This window comes from Euprymna scolopes, chromosome 11, assembly GCF_053919585.1.
Source record: "Euprymna scolopes isolate OS-2025 chromosome 11, ASM5391958v1, whole genome shotgun sequence".
Taxonomy (NCBI): Eukaryota; Metazoa; Mollusca; class Cephalopoda; order Sepiida; family Sepiolidae; genus Euprymna; species Euprymna scolopes.
In genome coordinates, this window is record NC_136492.1 from 138,702,564 (window position 1) to 138,730,158 (window position 27,595).

General features: G+C 29.7%; 1 protein-coding gene across 1 annotated transcript in view; it reads left to right on the plus strand.

Annotated features, from left to right (window-relative positions):
- The window catches only part of LOC145288092 (EF-hand domain-containing family member C2-like), a 110,366-nt gene that overhangs the window by 7,123 nt on the left and 75,648 nt on the right, over positions 1-27,595 (plus strand). The window contains exons 3-6 of the mRNA XM_080136147.1: positions 8,276-8,499; positions 17,338-17,589; positions 20,522-20,626; positions 23,421-23,559. Coding sequence (XP_079992273.1) covers positions 8,276-8,499; positions 17,338-17,589; positions 20,522-20,626; positions 23,421-23,559 — 720 coding nt within the window. The remainder of the gene's footprint in view (positions 1-8,275; positions 8,500-17,337; positions 17,590-20,521; positions 20,627-23,420; positions 23,560-27,595) is intronic.

A 27,595-nucleotide genomic window follows, 5' to 3' on the forward strand; every position in this document is an offset into this window, starting at 1 on the left:
GAACTTGGGAAGGCTTATTGCCACCCAAATTCTAATGAATACCAATGGTCGCTATTAACGAGAAATCAATGGTAAACAGCTGTTGCAACAAAGCAAATTCATTTGTGAAGGTTATCAAAAGAGGTGGAGAGGTCTGGAAATTTGGGGAGACTTGTCGTCACTCAGATTCCAGGGAACACCACATGTTGTTGACAGTGAGAAGTCTTTGATGATGTCTTGTGTCAAAACTCTCAGTGAGAACAAACAATAATAGAATGCAATGATAATAAGTTGATTCAACGGAAAATGTCGACAAAGAATTTGTGTAGATAAAAAGACTGAGATGAAATTATACCATCCAGGCCTGAAAGAGAATGCAAAGTATTTGAATAGTCAGAATACAATACAATATATATATATATATATATATATATATATATATATATATTGCCTGTCTAGCCACACTGATGAGCTGTGAAACAGCGAAACAGTACTGTATGTGGATGACTATATATATATATATATCTATATATATATATATATATATATATATATATTAGTAGAATACTTGTGTCAGAAGAGATATAAGGAATAAGTTTAGCATGTTTTTCATAATATATAAAAAAATTCTATATTTTGTGTAGGTTTGATTTAGTTTCTGTTTGTCGTCCTGTCCTAAATGGTAACATTTTAAATAAATTTAACAATGTGCTCACATTTATCACCCCATTGCCTAAAATACATATTCTATAGTCAACAATAATAAGTTCAATAGTTTAGGAGTTTACCAAGCACATACACACTATTCATGTTCGCACCTGTGCATTAGTCTCCAGAAAAGTGTGTAACTTAATATAAGTATAAATTTGATGTACAGCAATTTTTCTCTGTTTATTTCTTTATCTCTAATTTGTTTTAAAAACTTTGGAGTTTAAGTGGGTGAACCCCTAAATAGTAAATTTTACAAAAATATTACTCATCGGTTATTTATAATATTTATTCCTAAATCATAAATAAATATTATATATCTCCTCATCTTGAGTTGAGCATATTGAGAAGTGATACACGAATTACCATTAGCATATAAGCGATGCTCTATGTATAAAACAAATCGAGCTTAGGTATTTCGGACGATGTCAAAACATTGTTAATTCACGACTCACAAAGCAGCCACCGATAGCATAATGTTTAGAAGCTTTGACTGCTGTACAGGCGGTCTGGTTTCAATCCTGGCTTGAGGTAGTTGCCTGTCTAGCCGCACTGATGAGCTGTGAAGTAGCGAAACAGTACTGTATGTGGATGACTATATATATATATATATATATATATATATATATATATATATATATATATAAAGAAGCATAAATGAAAGCTGCAAACCAAAATTTACATGTAAAATTTATTTTTTCACAGAAAAATTCCAATAAATAAAGACGGTTGGTATATCCTTATTTCGCAGACTTTCAAAGAATGCAGAATTCTTTTCTTCATAAGAAAGAAATGAGTTAGTAAATTATATAAATATAAAAATTTGTTGGTTTTAGCATTGTATAAAACTGCATTGTATGATGTTGGTCATAGAAAGCAAAATAATGTTTGTTAAGATGAATAAAGAAAAAAATAATGTTTGTTAAGATGAATAAAGAAAAAAATAATGTTTGTTAAGGTGAATAAAGAAAAAAATAATGTTTGTTAAGATGAATAAAGAAAAAAATAATGTTTGTTAAGATGAATAAAGAAAAAAATAATGTTTGTTAAGATGAATAAAGAAAAAATAATGTTTGTTAAGATGAATAAAGAAAAAATAATGTTTGTTAAGATGAATAAAGAAAAAAATAATGTTTGTTAAGATGAATAAAGAAAAAAATAATGTTTGTTAAGATGAATAAAGAAAAAATAATGTTTGTTAAGATGAATAAAGAAAAAATAATGTTTGTTAAGATGAATAAAGAAAAAAATAATGTTTGTTAAGATGAATAAAGAAAAAAATAATGTTTGTTAAGATGAATAAAGAAAAAATAATGTTTGTTAAGATGAATAAAGAAAAAAATAATGTTTGTTAAGATGAATAAAGAAAAAAATAATGTTTGTTAAGATGAATAAAGAAAAAAATAATGTTTGTTAAGATGAATAAAGAAAAAAATAATGTTTGTTAAGATGAATAAAGAAAAAAATAATGTTTGTCAAGATGAATAAAGAAAAAATAATGTTTGTTAAGATGAATAAAGAAAAAAATAATGTTTGTTAAGATGAATAAAGAAAAAAATAATTTTGTTAAGATGAATAAAGAAAAAATAATGTTTGTTAAGATGAATAAAGAAAAAATAATGTTTGTTAAGATAAATAAAGAAAAAAATAATGTTTGTTAAGATAAATAAAGAAAAAAATAATGTTTGTTAAGATGAATAAAGAAAAAAATAATGTTTGTTAAGATGAATAAAGAAAAAAATAATGTTTGTCAAGATGAATAAAGAAAAAATAATGTTTGTTAAGATGAATAAAGAAAAAAATAATGTTTGTTAAGATGAATAAAGAAAAAAATAATTTTGTTAAGATGAATAAAGAAAAAATAATGTTTGTTAAGATGAATAAAGAAAAAATAATGTTTGTTAAGATAAATAAAGAAAAAAATAATGTTTGTTAAGATGAATAAAGAAAAAAATAATGTTTGTTAAGATGAATAAAGAAAAAAATAATGTTTGTTAAGATGAATAAAGAAAAAAATAATGTTTGTTAAGATGAATAAAGAAAAAAATAATGTTTGTTAAGATGAATAAAGAAAAAAATAATGTTTGTTAAGATGAATAAAGAAAAAATAATGTTTGTTAAGATGAATAAAGAAAAAATAATGTTTGTTAAGATGAATAAAGAAAAAAATAATGTTTGTTAAGATGAATAAAGAAAAAAATAATGTTTGTCAAGATGAATAAAGAAAAAATAATGTTTGTTAAGATGAATAAAGAAAAAAATAATGTTTGTTAAGATGAATAAAGAAAAAAATAATTTTGTTAAGATGAATAAAGAAAAAATAATGTTTGTTAAGATGAATAAAGAAAAAATAATGTTTGTTAAGATAAATAAAGAAAAAAATAATGTTTGTTAAGATAAATAAAGAAAAAAATAATGTTTGTTAAGATGAATAAAGAAAAAAATAATGTTTGTTAAGATGAATAAAGAAAAAATAATGTTTGTTAAGATGAATAAAGAAAAAAATAATGTTTGTTAAGATGAATAAAGAAAAAATAATGTTTGTTAAGATGAATAAAGAAAAAAATAATGTTTGTTAAGATGAATAAAGAAAAAATAATGTTTGTTAAGATGAATAAAGAAAAAATAATGTTTGTTAAGATGAATAAAGAAAAAAATAATGTTTGTTAAGATGAATAAAGAAAAAAATAATGTTTGTTAAGATGAATAAAGAAAAAATAATGTTTGTTAAGATGAATAAAGAAAAAATAATGTTTGTTAAGATGAATAAAGAAAAAAATAATGTTTGTTAAGATGAATAAAGAAAAAAATAATGTTTGTTAAGATGAATAAAGAAAAAAATAATGTTTGTTAAGATGAATAAAGAAAAAAATAATGTTTGTTAAGATGAATAAAGAAAAAAATAATGTTTGTTAAGATGAATAAAGAAAAAAATAATGTTTGTTAAGATGAATAAAGAAAAAAATAATGTTTGTTAAGATGAATAAAGAAAAAAATAATGTTTGTTAAGATGAATAAAGAAAAAAATAATGTTTGTTAAGATGAATAAAGAAAAAAATAATGTTTGTTAAGATAAATAAAGAAAAAAATAATGTTTGTTAAGATGAATAAAGAAAAAAATAATGTTTGTTAAGATGAATAAAGAAAAAATAATGTTTGTTAAGATGAATAAAGAAAAAATAATGTTTGTTAAGATGAATAAAGAAAAAATAATGTTTGTTAAGATGAATAAAGAAAAAAGGAGCAAAAAAGACTGGAATGGATGATTCCAAAGTGTAATACAATCTTTTGTAGATATCAAGAAGCGAAGGAAGTATATATTTGTTTTCAGAGTTTCAAACAGTCTTGATAGACAATCGTGAATTGTTGATCGTTCAATCCTATGTGGTCGAGCTGAATAATCCAAAAACTGTTCAAGAATGAGATTAAATCCTTTGCTGAGGAATTGTAAATAAAACACAGGTTATTAAATCCAAGTCAGAGGCAAGAATGTCAGCCTTTACTGCTTCCATTGGGCTGCTTTGAGTGAAATAGGGCTTGTCACCTTAAGAAATTGGGTTAAGAACAGTGGTCAAGAGGTGTGGGGGGAAGGGGGTAGCAACTGAATACAAATCAGGCTGAAGAGAAAGGGAGGGACGGGGCAGGGGGAGGAAAGGGATTAATGCATTTATGTGCAGGGGAATTTCTCAAAGGTTATTTGTAGGGGAAGTAATGGAAGGCCAGAATAAACAGAAAAAACAAAACAAGAAAATAAAGAAACTCAGAAATTGATAATTTTAACAAATCTAATGAAGTATAATAAAGTTGATAGTAATTAAAATAATGACAGGTTATCGTTAATAAAGGAAGTATTTTGAACAAAAATATTATACAAAAGGGCTCTTAAAACCTACCAATTTCTCTATTGCCACTGAACAAAATAAATAACCATATAATCCCAATGTTATTCCAAGCATTTGAGGATAATATGGAAATAATATTATTCACAACACAATAAAATCAATATTTTTGAAGGAAGCGAATGCCTTTATCTAAACTTATCCTATCCACTGCATAATTGAAATAAAATGAACAAATGAAAAAAGTCTATATTCCAAATTTCATGATATTGACCATCTTACAATTTATTTCTTTATTTCAGTTGACACTTGACATCAGAAGAAATAGCCACAATCAATCCACCAAAAGAAATAAAATGCGTTTGGACATGATTAAAAAAATCCTAAAATTGGAAGAGAAGTTGCAAATACCTTATAGTTTGCTTACATTACGCCATTTTGAACTTCAAGTCCTATTTCTCTCTGATAAGTTAAGGGCAAAATAGATTCACTGATTAATATAATAATTAAGTGAATGATTTTGTACTATGAAACAGATACTGTCAAGAATTGTAAATGTCAACTGGAAGAAAGGAATAAATTGTAAGATGATCAACATCATGAAATTTGCAATATAGATTTTTGCCGTTTGTTCATTATATGCTCTGTAATTGCATGGAGTTCTTCAATAAGGATCGGTATGTATAAAAAAGAAATATAAAAGAATAAAGAATATTTCCACAGAAATAAATATACATATATATAGCATGGAACGATAAAATTGTCGCCCTAAAGAAAACAACATTACAACTTTATTTTAAAACTTTATTGAAAAAATCAATTCAGGTAACTTGATTATGTAGTAGAGCTGACATCTATTCAATGAAGCCGCCTTCAGCCTCAATCACCACCTCGATATGGGTCCACTCAGTCTGCAGGCAGCCACTTGATTGCACCAGAGGATCACCACACTGTTCAGCACATCCAGGTATACTTTGGTGTTGACTTCGAAGATGTGAGGTGGCATGATGATTGAAACCACACCAAAGACCATAACCAAGGCCGGAAACTTTGTTTTCATCACCCTGGAAATCCAGCAATGCATTTTGAGGGTGCTGGCAATGGTCCTGTTGTCATAACTTGGATCGGTAGACCGCATGAGTTGTACAGTGGAACATCTCTGATCTCGCTCATCGAACATTATGTCACTTTCAGACATGATAAAAAGCTCCTATTGCTCTTAGAATTTGTACACAACTGTTCAACTACTAGATGGTCTGCAGCAAAAAAAGAAAATCGGTTTTCATCAAATGGAAATGGAATCATGTCGTTTTTTCTATGGCGATAATTTTATCATTTCACGCTGTAGTTTATTCTGTATTCTGATTATGTTGTTCTGTTATTTTATTTTATTTTACTTCAGTCAAAGTTCTCAGAAATCAAGGGGCCCCCTACCTGGGGCTAACACTTGAACTCTATATGAAATACATAGATATTCGAATGTTCCATTAATGTTCTTTATCTCTCAAACATTGAGTTAGTAAAGAAATTGAGAACATAATTTTCCTCTTCCTGATTAACCATTTTCATATGTTGTAGTATATCTTTCATGTTGGTCTCTTGGTCTTACTGGATTCCAGGACAAGAATTTATCTAGTCTATTGGAGTATCCAGCTTTGTGCTGTTACTTGATGTAACATCACTTGGAGAAGGGGCTCCATTTCTCGTAAAAGCTAATGTGGCTTAGCCATACACAGAAGACCTTACTTGGGCTGCGAATACGAAATGTGATTTTGAATATTTCGTCAGGGTTTACTTCTAGGAAAAAGTATCCTCATGCCAGGTTTTTCTGACAAGTTCCTATACAAAGAGACCTTAGAAACTCAAGTTCTTTCCAGTAGGCATTCAAGTTCTATCCAGTAGGCATTCAAGTTCTATCCAGTAGGCGTTCTGCCTGTATGCCTGCAAAACTGCTGTGTAGCTATAAATCATCTATGTAGCCGCTTCTCTTCTTTCATCTTTAATCCATTTCTTCTCATCTTTTTGTTTCCTGTTTCACTGTTCATTTTGGCAGTGTCTCTTGCTGCGATGATTATTTTTTCTGTTTTCTGGATTCTCTATTTTTACAAATTCTTTATTTGTGTGTCATCCACAAGATCTTTTCTCTCTTTTATGTAATGATGGTTAGTATCTTCCTTTGGTGTAGTGCATTGTGTATGGTCATTAGTTACTTAGTATTCTTGTCTAGATGCCAAAGTTCATTATTTGTCCATCCTATAAATGGTTCAGAATATTTTACTAGGGATACTGCCCAGATGTTTATTTCTTTTATTACGTTTCTTTGAAATAATTTTATTTTATGAGTTATGTTGTCCTTCATTTCTGTTGATTTTATGGTGTCTGCATCCAAAACTCTCAGGTTTCTATAGGTATCATGCTTCCTTGTCTCGTCTTGGTGTGGTAGTCCTATGCTTTCTACTGTTTCGAGTTTTCCCCATTTCATCTCCAATAGTATACACTTTTTCATTCCAAATTCTATTTGAATGATTTGGCTGAACATTCTATTTCTATTTATCGACTTTTCCAGTACATATTGTTTTATGCAAACAGCTTCAGGTCATCTACATACATGAGTTGGTTTATTCTTTTTTCTGTGTCTGTTAACTTGTATTGGGGATTATATCTTGAGTTTTTGTATTAATGGAATTCTTCCTTTTATCATCCACTCTGTTATATCTGTTTCTTGTAAACATTCTCAAGTTTTGTGTGAGATTTTGATGAAAGCTTGTAAATTTCATTAAGCAATATGCGTGTATTCTATCATGGCGTGATGCTTTCTAGTTTGCCATTTTTCTTAAAATCGTCATAATTATTTCTTGATTTATTTCGATTTCTATCCATACTTAAATTTCCTGAAAGTCTTCTTTCATGTGTTTAATCCATTCAGTATTTCTCTTGTGGTTTTGTTACTTTTCTTATATATTGCCCCAGAAGTGCTTTTTTTCTGTCAGGTTTGATTGTTCTGCTTTTGTTATTCATCCATTGATGCTAAAACGAGATTTCATTGTTTTTCAAAGGTCCTATTTTTTCTTTACTGTTCAGATTTGTATCGGTTTTCTACCTCTTGTGAGAATATTTTGTGTTTTAGTTCTTCATGTTTCTTGATTAGTTTTTCTTTTTGTTTGTCAGTCATATTTCCCCCTTTCCTCCATTGTTTTCTGTTCTCTTTTGCCTTGTTTATTGCTTTAGCTGCTACTTGTAGTTTGTTGGCCCATTCTCTAAATAAAAAAAATGTTAACACTTTTAACTGGCATCAATTTTATCACTCGCCCAATAAGCCTTATGTGAATCGAAAGTGGGATTTTCACAAATAATTAAAATGTTTAACTTTGTGAACAACATTTTATTTACATTATTAATCCATATCTTTTATTTATATGTAGCAGTAAAGATACATTATCATTTGCTAAACAATGGAATATATTTCTAACAATATTTTGTGTATGATCTTGTTTTTTTAGTTAACACTCATATTTGTGCATTTAGTTCTGATATTAAATGAAACGATTTAAAAGGTTGGGAATGCAGATAATTCACACATATAAAAAAAGTCGGTCAAATTAGTTTTCAATTGATGGTAATGGTCAATATCTTCATCGGGTAAATTAAATTCAAGATAATAAACTGTGCAAGATGTGTAAATTTTTGGAAGAATCAATACGAATGATTTTCTATTGATCTAAAACATGTTTTTCAATTTATCATTGCAGGTACTATCATAAAAAGACATCGAATTCCAAAACCTCCGCCACATCAGAAAGAATTCTTCACCCTTGAAGACTTCAACATCAATGAAACAGTCAACCTTTATTCAAAGAAGTTCAAAATTGTCAGCTGTGATAAATTTACTTGGGATTTTCTTTATAAACTCGGAGTCCGCATTCCAGATTCAAATTCAATCCCAAAAGATCCATACACTTTGTATCGGAAAACGGTATCGCTTCATTGTTTTTCTTTAACTTTTGTATATAAACAAATAACGTTCAGACCTTTTATAACTGATGATGACTTAACAACTTTATCTAAATGTCTATCTGGAGAAATCTAGTGTGAATTTTGGTAGCATCACACATTGTAAGAATAAAAGTAGTCTTAATAAACAAAATAAAACAGATTTTAATTTTTGTTAATTTGGCAAATATTTTTATTTTATTTTTTATTCTTTTTTTTTTAATAGTTGTTATATAATAAATCGTTACTTTGTTTGATAAATAATGTTTTAATTTATTATTACTTTGTTTAATAAATAATGTTTTAATTAATCATTACTTTGTTTAATAAATATATTTTAACTGATAATTACTTTGTTTAATAAATAATGTTTTAATTAATCATTACTTTGTTTAATAAATATATTTTAATTAATCATTACTTTGTTTAATAAATAATATTTTAATTAATCATCACTTTGTTTAATAATATTTTAATAAATCATCACTATGTTTAATAAATATATTTTGATTAATCATTACTTTGTTTAATAAATATATTGTAATTAATTATTACTTGGTTTAATAATATATTTTAATTAATCATTACTTTGTTTAATAAATAATGTTTTAATTAATAATTACTTTGTTTAATAAATATATTTTAATTAATCATCACTTTGTTTAATAAATAATGTTTTAATTGATCATTACTTTGTTTAATAAATATATTTTAATTAATCATTACTTTGTTTAATAAATAATATTTTAATTAATCATTAATTTCTTTAATAAATATATTTTAATTAATCATTACGTTGTTTAATAAATAATGTTTTAATTAATCATTAATTTGTTTAATAAAAATATTTTAATTAATCATTACTTTGTTTAATGAATAATATTTTAATTAATCATTACTTTGTTTAATAAATATATTTTAATTAATCATTACTTTGCTTCAGAAATATATTTTAATTAATCATTAATTTGTTTAATAAATATATTTTAATTAATCATTACTTGTTAAAGAAATAATGTTTCATCAATCATCACTTAGTTTGATAAATATATTTTAATTAATTATTACATTGTTTAACAAATAATGTTTTAATTAATCATTACTTTGTTTAATAAATATATATTAATTAAAAATAAATTTGTTTAATAAATATATGTTAATCAATCATTACTTTGTTTAATAAATATATTTTAATTAATCATTACTTTGTTTAATAAATATATTTTAATTAATCAGTATTTTTTTTAATAAATATATTTTAATTAATTATTACTTTATTTAATAAATAATGTTTTTATTAATCATTACTTTGTTTAATAAGTATATTTTAATAAATCCTTACTTTGTTTAAAAATATATTTTAATTAATCATTACTTATTTAATAAATAATGGTTAATACATCATTACTTTGTTTAATAAATAATGTTTAATCAATCGTCACTTTGTTTAATAAATAATGTTTTAATGAATCATTACATTGTTTAATAAATAATATTTTAATTTATAATTACTTTGTTTAATAAATATATTTTAATTAATAATTACTTTGTTTAATAAATTTATTTATATTACATTACTTTCTTTAATAAATATATTTCTATTAATCATTACTTTGTTTAATAAACATATTTTAATTAATAATTACTTTGTTTAATAAATATATTTTAATTAACCATTACTTGGTTTAATAAATATATTTTAATTAATCATTATTTTTTTTAATAAATATATTTTAATTAATCATTACTTTGTTTAATAAATATATTTTAATTAATCACTACTTTGTTTAATAATATGTTTTAATTAATAATTACTTTGTTTAATAAATAATATTTTAATTAATCATCACTTTGTTTAATAAATGATATTTTAATTAATCATTACTTTGTTTAATAAATATATATTAATTAATCATTACTTTGTTTAATAAATAATATTTTAATTAATCATTACTTTGTTTAATAAATATATTTTAATTAATGATTACGTTGTTTAATAAATAATATTTTAATTAATCATTACTTTGTTTAATAAATATATTTTAATTAATCATTACTTTGTTTAATAAATATATTTTAATTAATCATTACTTTGTTTAATAAATAATATTTTAATTAATCATTACTTTGTTTAATGAATAATATTTTAATTAATCATTACTTTGTTTTATAAATAATATTTTAATTAATCATTACTTTTTTTTATAAATAATATTTTAATTAATCATTACTTTGTTTAATAAATAATATTTGAATTGATCATTACTTTGTTTAATAAATAATATTTTAATTAATCATTACTTTGTTTAATAAATAATATTTTAATTGATCATTACTTTGTTTAATAAATAATATTTTAATTAATAACTACTTTGTTTAATAAATAATATGTTAATTAATCATTACTTTGTTTAATAAATAATATTTTAATTTATCATTACTTTGTTTAATAAATAATATTTTAATTAATCATTTCTGCGTTTAATAAATAATATTTTAATTAATCATCACTTTTTTAATAAAGGATATTTTAATTAATCATTACTTTGTTTAATAAATAATATTTTAATTAATAACTACTTTGTTTAATAAATAATATTTTTATTAATCATTACTTTGTTTAATAAATAATATTTTAATTAATCATTACTTTGATTAATAAATAATGTTTTAATTAATCATTGCTTCGTTTAATAAATAATATTTTAATTAATCATTACTTTGTTTAATGAATAATATTTTTATTAATCATTACTTTGTTTAATGAATATATTGTAATTAATTATTAATTTTTTTAATAATAATGTTTTTATTAATCATTACTTTGTTTAATGAATATATTTTAATTAATCATTACTTTGTTTAATAAATATATTTTAATTAATCATTAATTTGTTTAATAAATATATTTTGATTAAAGATTACTTTGTTTAATAAATATATTGTAATTAATTATTACTTGGTTTAATAATATATTTTAATTAATTATTACTTTGTTTAATAAATATACTTTAATTAATCATTACTTTGTTTAAAAATATATTTTAATTAATCATTACTTTGTATAATAAATATATTTTGATTAATCATTACTTTGTTTAATAAATATGTTTTGATTAATCATTACTTTGTTTAATAAATATATTGTAATTAATTATTACTTGGTTTAATAATATATTTTAATTAATCATTACTATGTTTAATAAATAATACTTTAATTAATCATTACGTTGTTTAAAAATATATTTTAATTAATCATTAATTTTTTTAATAAATATATTTTAATTAACCATTACTTCTTTTAATAAATAATATTTGTACAAATTTTTTACATTTTTATTCGTTTTGCTTTACCTATATTATTTCACATATTTTTCTTTCACATAATTTTTACATTTTTATTTGTTTTGCTTAAATTTTATTTTTTCACATAATTTCACATTTTTATTTCTTTTGATTTTCTTAAAATATTATTAGACTGTATTACATTACATAATTGTAGAATTTATACTGTTTTATAATCTTAAATAGAATTTCATATGATTATACAATTTACTAAATTATTACATGATTTTAAAATTCCCTTATATTTTTCCATTTGTTTTAAAAATAATATTTCATATAATTTTACAATTTATATATTTTTTATATATTCTATGTTATGTAATTCTCATAGCTTGCATAAGTTTTATGTAATGTTTACATAGTTTGTGTACATAAATTACGAATCTATATAACTTTTTTCGAGTTTACATGAATGTTTGTATATCTTTCAATTTACAATATTTCAAAATTCATAAAATATTATACATATTTATTTTAATATATTTTTACATAATTTTATAATTTAAATATTTTATAACTTTAATAATTAATAATATATGTTCCACTACTTACCAAGGATAAAAATAACTCAAAGATAACGATTAATGGGAATTTTAGTTGGATATAGAAAGATTGAAAATAAGTTTGGATTAATTCAGACAACGACTTCACAGATATTTAATATTTTTTACATAATTTGTTTTACATAATTTGTTTTACATAATGTTTACATAAGATTTATAGTTTGCATAATTTTTAGAGTAATACAGTGTTTTTACTTAATTTTTATATTTTGCCTATTTTTTACATATTTTTTATATTTTGCATAATTTCTACAGTAATGCATAGTTTTTTTTAACATAATTTTCATATTTTACATAATTCTCACAATAATACATAATTATTTACATCATTTTTATATTTTGCATAAGTTTTAAAGTAATAATTTTTATATTTTGCATAATTAATACAATAAAACATCATTTCGTGCACATGAATTGTATAATTGAGTGCAGTGGAATTACTCATAGGTTGAGAGCGGATAATCAATTTGTGTGCAAGAAATTTAAAACAATGGATTTGGATGAGAACTCGATTAAGGAAAATATACATCTGGTGAAGGGATTGAGATTGTTGAAAAGTTTTGCAGCATTGGTGATGTCATGGGAGCATGGTGTGGAGTAGGTGATAGTGCTATTGGTGAAATTCAGAGTGGATAGAGCTATTAGGTTGACAAGAAAATTCTTTTGGAATTTTTAATTTTGATTTCAAATAAGTTTTCCTTATAATACCTTTACTTTATATATCATTTTTAAGAGCGTTTTTAACTCTATCTAATCGTTTAAATTACAATCGTTTTAAAACAATTATGTCTTCTTTTTTACAATGTTGACTCATCCGTGTCCGAGTAAGACTGTCCTCCGTTGTGGCTTCTGTGGGTCCTCAGGTGAGCATAGAGCCCAATCCTAGGCCCAATTTTTCTTGTGCAATTTGGGCAGATAAAGGTAGTGGTGGTGGGATGGGGTTGGGTGTGTCTGGTTGATAATCTGTCCTTTCTGTGCTTACGTTTATCCTCAGCAGCTTGATTTAGGTCACTGCTATAAAGCGCAGCACCTTCGTGGACAGCGCTCCTCCATGCCAACCTGCTCCCAGCCATGTCCTCCCATGTCTCAAGGTCCACGTGAAACCGCTTTAGATTTACTTTGATGTTGTCCTTATACCTCATCTTTTGGCCACCCTGGGCACGCTTTCCCTCAACAAGCTGAGAGTATGTTGACTAGAAGATAGCAAAAAAGCAAATTCGCTCAATTTTCTTATTTCAATTCAAGCTTGTCTGAAGAGCTATTGAAACAGCTCATGATATAAACAAAACGTTTGGCCCAAGAACCACTACTGAATGCACAGCACAATGGTGGTTTAAGAAATTTTGTGGCGGTGACAAGAGTCTTGAAGATGATGAATGTAGTGGTCAGCCATCGGATGTTGACAACGATCAATATAGAGCCTTAGTCGAAGCCAATCCATGCACAACTGTTCAAGAACTTACTTCTGAATTAGTCGTAACGTATACGACGATTTCCAACCACTTGAGAGAGATTCAAAAGACAAAACCTTGATAAATGGGTGCCTTATGAATTGAATGACAACCAAAAGAAACGCCGTTATGAAGTAGACCCATTTCTCGATCGGGTTGTGAGTTGCAATGAAAAGTGGGTTCTTTCCGACAACTGGCGATGCTCAGCTCAGTGGTTAGCCACCGACAAAGCTCCACAACACTTCCCAAAGGCAGAGTTGCATTAACAGAAGGTCATGCTGACTATTTGATGGTCTGCAACCGGTCTCATCTATCAAAGTTTTTTAAATTCAGGCGGAACCATTACAGCAAGAAAATACTGTCAACAAATGGATGAAATACATCAGAAACTTCAACAATAACATCGAGCATTAGTCAACAGAAAAGGCTTATTTTTCCTCTACGCAATGCCCGACTACACATTGCTAAACTAACCCCGCAAAAGTTGGACAAATTGGGCTACAAAATTCTGCTTCATCCGCTATACTTTCCATACCTCTCACCTACCGACTATCACTTTTTCAAGCATTTTAACAACTTTCTGCGTGAGAAATGCTTAAAAAACCTAAGCGATATCTTTACATCATCAACGTTCTGATCCCCATCTGGCATCAATTAATATGAATGGCTCTCGTCTTGGGGAGGCCTCAAGTTTTGACAGGCTTCTGGGCTTGACCTTTACTCCTGATCTGAAATGGAATACGTACATCAAATCTGTTGCCAAGGCCGCTGGAAAAATGGTCGGATCCTTCTATCGATCCAGTAGATATCTCACTGCTGATGCAATTCTCTATCTATATAAGAGCCAGATACATCAAAGGATGGAATACTGTTGCCACATATGGACAGGAGCTGCTAGAAAAGACTTGTCCTGCCTTGATAGGGTTCAAAATAGACTTCGTGGCCTGGTGGGAGATGTCCTTTTCTCTTCGCTGCAACCTCTATCTCACAGAAGAGATGTTGCGAGTTTGTCTCTGCTTTATCGTTATTTTCATGGAAAGTGTTCGACTGAGCTTCAATCTATGGTCCCCCCTCGCCAAACTTTCACAAGAAACATTAGACTAGCTGAAAACATTATCAATAATTTTCCACATTCTTTATCTGTGCCTAAACCTAAACGTAGATTCCATGATCAAAGCTTCTTTCTTAGAACTGCACGCCTGTGGAATTGTCTTCCGTTTTCCTGCTTTCCAGCTGTCTATAATATTGTTGTCTTCAAGTCCAACGTGAACGAGTTTCTGATGAGCCATTACACTTAAGTTAACAAATTTACCAAACTTCCATTACTATCGATTACTATATTGTCCTTTTGACTACTCTACACTCTTTAACCCTTATCCTTGAGTGGCCTATCGGCCTTGATAAGTGGTGACGCCTATGTAAATAAAAAACGTTTTTAGCAACTTCATCGCCACCAGAACGCAAGATTTTTACGTTATTGACATGAATACACTTGTTTTGCGTTAGCAAATGATTCCGATGGTGCTTATTTTGATCAATAATTTTTTGTTTGAGCCAAGATATGTTCATCTGAAGTTAAATTTAAAAACCACAAGAACTTTCTTGTCAACCTGATAGTTTGAATAACTTTTGCTACTACTAACCAGCAAAATATCAGACATGCGTATGCAATTTGTGAGGCATGGATGTGAAACCTTGCTAATGAGGGTTGAGGATATGTGTTGCATGGAGAAAAATGATATAAGAATGATACAATGGATGTGTAATATGAATGTTAAGGACAGACTTAGTTCTGATGAATCTGAGAAATATTAAATCTGGACAGCATAAGTAAATGTACACAAGAGTAGACTATGATGATATGGTCACATTGAAAGACTAGATGAGATTTCTTGGATCAGTAAAACAGAGGTAGAAGGTTAAATTAACTTGGTAGTAACAAAGCCATTGGCACGTATGCAAATGACCAAGTTGTTGCACAAATGAGACATCACAGCAGGATCAGATGAAGCAAAAAAATGGAAAAAAGCATGTGGCAGAGAGAAAGACTTTTAAACAAGTGTCGACATGGCAGAGTTTATTTTTAACTATGTGGTGTCATGACAGGAATTTTTCTACAAAATGCAAGATTCATTCATCCTCCAAACTTTTAACAAGATTTTTAGGCAACCATATACAGTGGAATAATTCACAAACATGAGAGCTGGTTATACTAATACACAGACTAAGAAACTGTTAATTGACCCTGATAGCAAAAGTAGGAATGCGACCATATTATCACTAGGTTGGGAAATATGTGTCAGGAGGCTTACTGTGAAAACGACCGGTAATAAATGCTTTTTCTTTCAACTGAAAGGAAATTGTGTCAGATTTATTTCCTTTATTTCTTTGCAAGACTTTCATACACGACATCATGTTAAAATGTAACGGCCATGTTACATTTTAACAAGAAAAACATCGAAGGTAGGGATGAAAATGGACAGAGATAAAAACTTGATCAGAGATAGATTACTTTGGAATTCTTTTTAAAGCCGTATAATGCATGCCACCATGTAAAACGTGTGCTGGACAAAGGAATTTGGAGATCCTGCATACACACAAATTCCAGGTTAACAGAGAACAAAGAAAAACCAGGTCAGACTTTATACACACATATTGACCTCTGATGAAACAAAGAAAGAAATTGTCAATAAAAGCAGGAGATCCGACGGACATCAAGACAGAGATAGAGTGGTGTATGATCATCACGTCGTTAGTTCGTCACCCCCAGCCTCCACCTTTCACCACCCTGGCTTGACACGTTCTACTACTTCTGACAGGCAAAATAATAAACACAGCATTATTTATGAAATGATCTCCGTGTTTGATTGGAACAAGCATATAAGTGTATATATTTATTAGCAGCACACTTCTTTGTAGAAGTTCCACAATCATGATTATGTATATATACATGGCAGCAATAAACAGATAAATCGTTATTTAGAGAACTGACTATACAACACAGTCATCGTATGGTGACAAGTTTAACGACCTTGTTATTACTTCCCTGGAACATACTAGTATTGTGGTTCAGTAAGAAAAATCCAGAAGAAAAACACAAGTCTGTGTTTAGTGTATATAAAACAGAAAACATAATTATAACAAATAAAGAGTGTGGTTATACGTCAGTCCGACTGTCAAGTGTGTATGACTTGTGCATAACTTGTTGGCAAAAGCCAAGAGACATATTCTCTTGGTTTTTATAGTAACTGGAAGAGTTCATTATAATCGACATCACAGCAACTAGTTTGCTATGTTACTTTGTAAATTCCCTTTTTTATGTTAAGATTAAATTTGCCTTTTCGAAGTGAATCAACTTGTAAATTTTGACAGATCTTATGTTAGTCTAGTCTATAATTGAATAGCAATACTTGTTACAAGTTTTTTGTTTAAAATTAAACATTTAAATATTTATTTGTCAAGGTTGATGGTGCCCAACAACCCTTGAGGCCTTACCAAAAATTAGACACTTTGAAGCAGTTCTTGGAACATGACCGGCACGTTCTCCGTTTCTTTTGCTTATGGGATGATTCGGAAAATATGTTTGGTGATCCGCACGAGATGATCCTGCATTACTTTTTGGCAGATGACACAATCGAGATCCGCGAGGTGAATACACCAAACAGTGGACGTGATGCCACACCTGTGTTCATCAAAAGACAGAAACTACCAAAGGTATGTTCCTTCAATCGGAATTCTTCTTCTAAAGTAGAACACTGACATGTTTATTTCTAATTTTCCTTCTTACTCTTTCACTTGTAAAACCGTCTGTATATATATATATATATATATATATATATATATATATATATATATATATGTATATATACGAGCAAACAGTTAATAAATCATGTTAAAAAACACTTTGAAATGAGTTAAAAACATATTTAATCTGAAAAGGAAACACTAGATAAGTGGATAGTGCTTAATCCACGGAGTTTCAAAGAAATACTTTCCTTCTCATCAGACTTATTTTATTTATATATATATATATATATATAAAGCTGAATGTGTGTGTGGTCACGAATAGGCTCCTATATGATTGACTATTTTAAAAAACTGATTACATATAATGATAGAAGATGTATAGAGACACAGGAATGGGTATGTTTGATTTGGCAGAACGGTGGTTCATTAAAATTTTTGGGTCTGCGTTCGCACCTGGTCCACAAAGTATGGAAATAAAACATTTAAGAATTTAAAAAAAAACGTTTATAAGTGTTTTTGATATAGATGTACATAAGAATACTTTGATAAGTATGTTTTAACTTAAACAGAGATGGTATAATAAAATTGTGGGGTCTGCATTTCCGCCTGGCCTCCATAGAATGGAAATAGGCAGAAACTTTAATAAAGACTTTTCATATCTATCTGCATAAGTATACTTTGATAATTATGTTTCAGTTTGAAGAAATATGATATAATAAAATTATGGGGTGTTCGTTCGCACTTGACCTCCATAGAATGGAAATATGTCACAAAGTTTAACAAGGTTTTTTAATATAGATCCACAGAATATTGTGATAAGTGTTTCAGTGTGAACAGGTATGGTATAATAAATTATGGGGTTTATCTATTTTATTTTTACTTTCATCATATTTTGCTTTGGTTTTGATACCCCCAAATTCGAAGCTATCTCTTTACAACCCTTCCTTTTCATAACCTATCATACTTTCATAAATCAGAGTCCATTTTCTGTAGGCTGCTTTTGAACCCAGTCAACAACGGGTACTTTTGTTATATATATATATATATATATATATATATATATATATATATATATATATATATATATATATAGGCCACTATGAAATAATGGGGATCATTAAAGAAGAGCCATCTTTTTAAAATATTATCTACATTTATATTATCCTTCCAATTTACCTTCATATGTTGTACCTTCTTTTAATTATTATCTTCCATTTCTTCCTATTGTTTCATTATCATTTCTAAATGTCATTTTGCCGGTTTTGCTATATTTGCATCGTGTATAATTATGGCCATTCTCCCATCCTAAAGAGTTTTTTCTTAATTTTCCCCTTAACCTTATTGTTCTGATGATATAATAAAGTTATGTATAACTTTTATGCCTCATTTAATATTATTAGTTCAAAATATGACATCTGTTTTTGTTATATTAATAAAGAGAATGCTCAAAGGTGGAAGCTGTGTACTGGCGAAGATGCAAAAGAAAAATAAAACAATATGAAATTGAATTCTAAACAGGATAAGAACATACAGTCACAGCATATACAAGTAAAAAGAACAAAATTATCGACATTCAACAGACATGTATGAAAGAAGAAAGAGGAAAAAAATAGTATCATATTTTTTGTTGTTGTTTTTTGGAATCCTTTGAGATAAGTCTTCATAATTTGTGTATTCACTTTTTGTGGACTGTTATCCTCATCTGTATAGTTGTTGTTTCTCCACGTTTCGGCCAACTCATCCTCTGGTCTTCTTCAGGTGATTAAGCACAATGAGATAGAAATGCTGACTCTTATAACTGTATCCCCAGCATTACTGCCTTCCATAGTTGTTGCTGTCTCACTCCGTTTTGGAGATTTAATTCTCTGACCTTCTTGGGTAGGATTGAAACCGCTATCTTCAGACAATGCTCACCTGGGACCATAGAGGCTCAACGCCTCTATCCACTGCGTCATGTAGAGGATTTTTTTTTTAATCAAAGACAAACAAAAAATATCATTGAAAGAATCGTTTTTGGTATAAAAAAATAAGCACATTTTTTTCTGATACCAATACCCCCCCCAAAAAAAAAATAAAATTCTGATTAATCGTCCCAACACTCCATTTTATGAATGGTTAGTCTTTTAAAGAAGCCACAAATACAATTAATTTTATTGAAGACAATTTAATACATATATTATCATTCATTGGTGCCTTCTTCTCTGCGTTTTATTTCAGCATTTTCCAATATTTGGTAAGCAACACTCTAATCCATTCTTTGCAAGAATCATTTCAATAAATGATAACAGCTTTTTCATTTTTATTAAAAATTCTAAAACAGAGATAAAATTCTTTTCCAATTGCAAGTTATCTTCGTCATATGAAAAGTGCATTTGCCTATATTCTATGTCACGAAAATAAACGAAACTCATTTTTTTCCTTTCTCTAATCTGTTTCTGGCAATATTCTTCATTTTTTTTCTCACTCTTATTTTCTTGTGCTACACCTCTCTCTCTCTCTCTCTCTCTCCCTCTCTCTCTCTCTCTACGTCTCTCCTATTTCCTCTTTTTTGTTTCTCTTAATTATCTCTTTCCTTCTCGCTCTCTTCTTTTTTCAGACTCTTTTCTTTTCTCACATTCTTTTTTTTCTTCTTTTCCTTCTTACAATAACCGTCTTCTGCTTTGCTTCGCTTTCGTCATGTCTTCATATTTTAACGCTATTATTCTGTGATTTTTAACTTGCAAACACCTTTGTTATATTAATTTTATTATGACGATCGTTTTACCAAAGCTTGATTTTTATCGAAGCAAAAGATACCTTGTGGTTATATTCTTTGATAGCTTCGATTTTTAGCAAGACACACACACATACAATTACACTTTATATAATCGAGTACTTTTTAAATTTCTTCTCATCACAGGCGGCTAAAGATCTTCCTCTACCTGGACAGTTAGCCGACCGTACAGTGCTCAATGTATTTGGCTCAATGCACACTGGAGGACGATATATCCTTGATAGTTTGAAGGTAAGTGTAGCTGATTGTGTTTTTGTGTGATTCTTCCCACACCTGCAATCAATTTCCACGATTGCAAATTCGAAGTTTTCGATTTTCATACTGTTCTAGGAATTTTTTTTTTTACTCTACTTTCTAATTAAGGGGGGGGGTTATAGCAGACTGGATCACCTATGATTGCCTCCGACTCCTCCTGAAACATGTGTGAAAGTTAGTTTGTCCCGAAATTGTCAGTAAATCATAGAATGATATAAATCTAGATTTAATACTTTATATCTAAGTGTTACATATTGAATATTGATCTTCGTGTTTGTATGTAGAAATCGATTCCTAATCAAATCAATCAGAACTTTGTACTTATATATATATATATATATATATATATATATATAATGCTGTGTGTGTGTGTGTGGGCACGAATAGGCTCCTATATGGTTGTCTATTTTAAAAAACTGATTACATATAATGATAGAAGATGTATCGAGACACAGGAATGGGTATGTTTGATCTGGCAGAACGGTGGTTCATTAAAATTGTGGGGTTTGCGTTCACGCCTGGTCCACAAAGTATGGAAATAAAAAATTTAAAAATTCGAGATAATGCCCATCTTCCAAACTAACAACTACTTCTACTTACTAACACAAGAAAAAAACTTCATAGCAAAGTTCAACCCCGCTTTGAACATCTCTCAATAATTATACACATAAATAGGCAAAACACACAATACACTTACACGCATGCATACTTAGGTAAATGTGCACCCTCACACACGAAACAAAACAAGCACAATAAAGCACGCACACATTTTCACGGGCGTGCACATCCATATCCAGTATAATACCATTTCCCTAAACTAAACAAACAATTAGAAATTATACGTGTGTATGTGTATGTGTATGTCGATGTATGCATATGTGTGAGTCCCTGCATATGTCTCTATATATATGTATGTGTGTGTATGTATGTGTGTGTGCCTGAATATGTATGCGGATGTATGTGAGTGTGCATGTGCATACGTGTATGTATATATATGTGTGTGTTTACATGTATATGCATGTGTGTGTGTGTATCATCTCCTACATATTCTCCATCTTACTTGTGTGCGTGTGTGCGTGTACTTATGTTTGAATGATTAAGTACATGTATGCATGTGTGTTTTGATTGGAAAAGACAAAAAAAAAAAAATTTAATCAATATGTGTTTGATATGTTAGGGGTGGATGTGGGTGAGTACGTGTGTGAGTATGTAGGTGGGTATGTATATATCTATCCTCCTACATATATTTCTGTGTATATGCGTGTGTATATGTGTATATACCTGCATGCGTGCGTATGCGTATGTATATGTATGTGTACATGTATGTGTATGTATGTGTGTGGGATTGCATGTGAATGTGTGCTATACATGGGGAGAGAAAATCATAAAAAAAAACATAAAGACCTTCACCAAATGGATCAAAAGCCCCCTCTTTGAAGTTAACTTTGACTGGACACTACCAACACTTACCGTTGGGGACAGAATGTCTGAGACCACATCACTCTGAAAAACACATTTAGTATCAGCAGATGTAAAAATAACATTTCAAACTCTCATTTAAAAAAAAAACCTTTTTATGAAAATTTCTGAAGAGAGCGAAACAAAGCTTGAAACGTGTTATAAAAATATTTTAAAATAAAAATATGATAAAAGGCTGAAAACCCCACAATTGTTGATGGCTACACTCTTTTAAATATACATTTTTTTTTCTCGTTGGAACTCACAATCATCACTTTAAATATATATGTATGTATATATATATATATATATATATATATATGTATTGTGTGTGTGTGTGTGTGTGTGTGTGTGTGTGTGTGTGTGTGTGTGTGTGTGTATATATAATTTAATTTTAGATAAACAAATTACATGGTTACGACAACAACAAAACTAATGTTTTGGTCAAATTATGACATTCATCTAAACTCCCGATTTCATAGAGACATGCTCTTAAAATAAAAAAAAATTAAAAAACGTGAAGTTTTTAAATTTTTTTTAATGAAGGGTTCGTCACGTGATTTACAATTAATAAAAGAAAGGTCGAGGTAGTAATAAAAATGGAAATATTTGGGGCAGTGGGTAAGCGATAGGTTGCAATAACTAAGCAGACAAGAAAGAGGAAAGCCTGGAAAGGTGTGAGTGGGATGTGAGGAAGGGCTTAGAAGAGTTAATATAAACAGGTGGCAGCAAAAAAGAAAAATAAGAGATAAGTTAATCATCATCATCATCGTCACCTGTTTTAGGGTTACTTTACAGTTTTTATTTTATGAAATAGCAGAAGATTAAATCTGAATGGTGTAGGAAGATATATGCAAAACATGAGACTTCGATGGTATGGCCACATTAAAAGAATACACAAGAGTCTTTATGCTAGAAGATGTAGAACAGTTGAGATAGCAGATCCTGTTTACAGGAGAAAGCCATGTAAAACATGAAAGGACGTGATAAAAATGGACGAGAGAAAGAGGGATAAATAAAGACCTGACCAGAGATAGGTTAACTTGGGAGTAAATTTTTAAAGTTATCCAACAAATGTCAGCATATAAAATGGACGCTAAAGCGATGATGATGAGGAGGAGGGTGTTGGTGGTGGTGGTGGTGGTGGTGGTGGTGGTGACTTATGCTAAGGTTTCCTTATTATTTATTTTTGTCTTTGTGTCTTGTTGCCTAACTGAATACCAAGTTTGCTAGAAATCTAATCAGTAGTTTCTGACCACATAGAAACATTGGATGTATTTTGTTTAATGTATTTCTCGCTTTTTCTTTCTAGACAGGCGAAGTGAAAATCGAATATTACACATCACTAGATTTACAAATTGGCAACATAATCAATGCGTACGGGCGTCCATTTTTAATTTGCGATTGTGACAATTTCACCCGTCAATATTACACAGAAAAATTTGGAATTTGTAAGTATGATAAAAAGCGCTTTTATTTATCTGATAACAGTAAGTAATTAGATTTTTATTCATTTATTAATTATACTTCCATTCACATCAGGATGAGTCTCTACTGAAGTTATTCTCGTGTCATAAAGGGTTTTGTGTTTTTCAACATCATCACATTCAGTTTACTCAGCCTCAATCGATCAAAAACATCATCTCATAACAGCTAAATTTTTCTTCGCTTTGTTTTTTATTTGTTGGTAATTTCTGCTTAATGGTGGCACAATTTTAAAATCAGTTCGATGACACATTAAGATATATATATATATATATATATATATATATATATATATACAATAATAAAAATATATATATACGAGCAAACAGTTAATAAAACATGTTAAAAAAAACACTTTGAAAAAGAGTTAAAAACATTTAATCTGAAAAGGAAACACTAGATAAGTGGATAGTCCTTAATCCGCGGAGTTTCAAAGAAATACTTTCCTTCTCATCAGAGGGTAGGAATTATCAAAATGCGGGATCGGATTTTGCATACAAAAGTATTTGATGAAACAACAAGTAAGTCAAAGATCTTACTTGATAACAAAAAAGTGAAGCAGAGGGAATATGGTGAAGAAAAAGGTGATTTCACGTGAATGGATAGTCTGGTGGAAGATAAATAATCCAGTGACGGTAAAATCCAAATATATAACTTCAAAAAAGTTAATTGAATTTCCATTTGCACAAGTAAAATCCAATGAATTCCCGTGATTGGAAGATGGTCCAAAATAATCCAAAGGCCGAAATCCATGGAATAATACACAAATATGTACAAGGGAAAAGGGGGAAAATTCCAATAATATTAATAAAAGAAAAATAAGATATGCTTTTAACACTGTTGCCGAGACATATGAAAGATAATGTATCAGTAAACGAGTTGGATGAAACAGTCAAAATGCACAAGAAGAATAGTCTAAATAAAAATAGAATAAATAATGAAATGTTTAGTTCTTTTTTTTTATTTATTATTGTTGATTTTCTTTATGACGCTACTAGTCAATGTCCCCGGCGTTGCCTGGTATTGAACATAACAGAATTTCTTTAAAAAAATGAAGTAAAACAAAAAACAGAAAGAAACTGACACATTTGTCTTATGTCTTTTTTCTAAACAATTCACTTCATGTAAGTTTAAAAAGAAAATACTTGAGCTGAGATCGAAACCAAAACCTTAAAACAGGGAGTCAAGTACGATAACCATTAGACCAGCATGACTTGATCTTCAAAATGTGTTTTCAAACTACTTATTATTAACATAATTACTGTGAACTATTCACACATGCGCCTTCATGAAACTGTTAGCAAACAAGTGAAAATCCAATGACTCTCACGTATCAATTTTTTCAACTTTAGGCCCTTAACAGCCTTTTTTTCTGGATGAAAACAGATTAAGAAATTATCTCCATATCTGAATATCCTATATACCAAATTTCAAGTCTGTAGATAAAAATTCGTTGTGTATATAGGTTGAGAAGTGTCCTTATGCACACATGCACACATTTTCACTTTTATAAATATATAGATTATTTATCAAATCTATACTGTTATTTAAAAAAAAAATTTTTTTACATGGGGGTCACCACTTATCAAGGCCCGAAGGCCACTCAGGGATAAGGATTATTGTGTGTACAGTAATCAATGAGATAGTATTGTAGTAATCATTAGTATTGGGGGTTTTGATAGAGTGTCTTACTTAAGGGGGCGGTTTGTCAGGAGTTTGTTTATGTTGGACTTGAAGACGTCCAAGTTGTAGTCAGGTGGGAAACAGGCAAGCGGCAGAGAGTTCCACTGGCGTGCAGTTCTAAGAAAGAAGCTTTGCTCATGGAATCTACGTTTGGATTTAGGCACAGATAGAGAGTGGGGAAAATTATTGACAGTAGTTTCAGCCAGACAGGTGTTTCTCGTGAAAGATTGGCGAGGGGGGGGGGCGAGGGATTGGAGCTCAGACGAGCACCTGCCATGGAAATAACGATAAAACAAAGAAAGGCTCGCAACGTCTCTTCTGTGGGAGAGAGGTTGCAGGGAAGAGAAAAGGGCATCCCCCCACTAAATCACGAAGTCTATTTTGTACTTTGTCAAGGCAGGATAGGCTGTTTTTAGTAGCTCCTGCCCAGATGTGGCAGCAGTACTCCATCCTTGGACATACTTGGCTTTTATACAGATAGAGAATTGCATCAGTAGTGAGATATCTTCTGGAGCGGTAGAAGGATCCCACCATTTTCCTAGCGTCCTTGGCAACAGATTTGATGTACATGTTCCATTTCAGATCAAGAGTAAAGGTCAAGCCCAGAAGCTTGTCAAAATATGGAGCATCCCCAAGACGAGAGCCATCCATTTCATTGATGCCAGATGGGGATCAGAGCGTTGATGATGTAATGATAGAAGCTTGGTTTTGGATGCATTAAAAGTGACCAGCCACCTCTTTCCCCATTGTACCCCACGCTCAAGATCAGAAGAGAGAGAATTAGAGAGAACTTTGTCATTTACAGCCTTTGATGTGTTGCCATAGATGGTCATGTCATCAGCATAGATGTCAACAAATGATTTAAGTATGTGTTTTGGGAGATCATTGATGTAGATCAGGAAGAGAGTTGGGCCCAAGATGGAGCCTGGGGGACTCCAGCATTAATACTGTGGGCCTCTGATTTCTGCCCATCAACCACTACTCTTATGAGCCTATCAGAGAGATATGATTTAATGATTGAGAAAACATTTCCAGTAATACCGTAGCTGGAAATCTTGTGAAGTAGGCCCTTATGCCATACCTTTTCGAAGGCCTTCAATATGTCAAGAGCAATTGCCCTGGAAAGGAAACCTTTGTCAAGAGATTATCTAATCCTATGTGATATAACCGTTAGCACATCTGCTGTAGATCTTGCAGAGCGGAAACCATATTGCATGTCACTAAGAAGGTTGTTTCTGCTGAGGTGGTTGACTACTTCTTTATTTAATATGGATTCCAACAACTTACTCATGACACACAGGAGACTTATTGGTCTGTACTGAGAGGGAGATGATTTTTCACCTTAATTCTTAAATACAGGGCATACTGATGAGGTTTTCCAGGGTGTTGGAAAGCACTTCTCCTTAAGGCAACGCTTAAACAGTTTTGTAAGTATGGGGGCAAGTTCTGGTTGGAGCTTTTTCAGCACTATAACTGGAATGCCGTCAGGGCCAGTTGCTTTACTGGAATCAAGGTTCTTGATTAGCTGGGCAACCTCACGCACAGATATTTGTATGTTGCATAGCGTGTTGTCTATTATAGGAGGAAATATGGGGAGTTTATGGTCATCGTCGCATGGGGTAGAATTAGCTGCAAAGTTCTTGGCAAATAGTCTAGCCTTGTCTGATGCTGACGACATGACCTCAGGTCCATTGATGATAGTTGGGATAGAATGCACGCTTCTGTTCAAGATCCTGTTTGCTATTTGCCAGAACTGGTGGGAACCAAGCCGCTGATCAGCTACTTTGGATTTAACAGACTGAGCATATAGCTCTCTTGCATGTTTTATTACTCTTTTACAGTGGTTGCTGGCAGTCCTGAAAGTAGCTTTAGTCTCAGTACATCTATTACGTTGGTAGCTATGGAAAAAGTGATTTCTGTGTGCGATGGCAGCAGCACATTTAGGGGAGAACCATGGCTGGCTGTTAGGTTTTTGTTGGAATTTTTTTGATGGTATGAATCGGTCTATGCCTACAATTAACCATTCGGTCAGGTCTGATACTATAGAGGACACATCCTTTTTAAACATGGAATGCAGAGGTAGGTCAAATATGAATGTACGGAAGCTATCCCAGTCAGCCATAGAGTATCGATATATAGTACGGTGGAGAGGTACGTCTGAAGACTTATTGCATTTCATTTTTATCTTAACTCATACAACTGAGTGGTCAGAGGATCCCAGAGGAGATAGAACGGAACATGAACACAGCTCAGGGGAAGTTGTGAATAAAAGGTCTAGAAGGCTTGCATATTGACAGGGTGTATCGGGCACACGGGTAA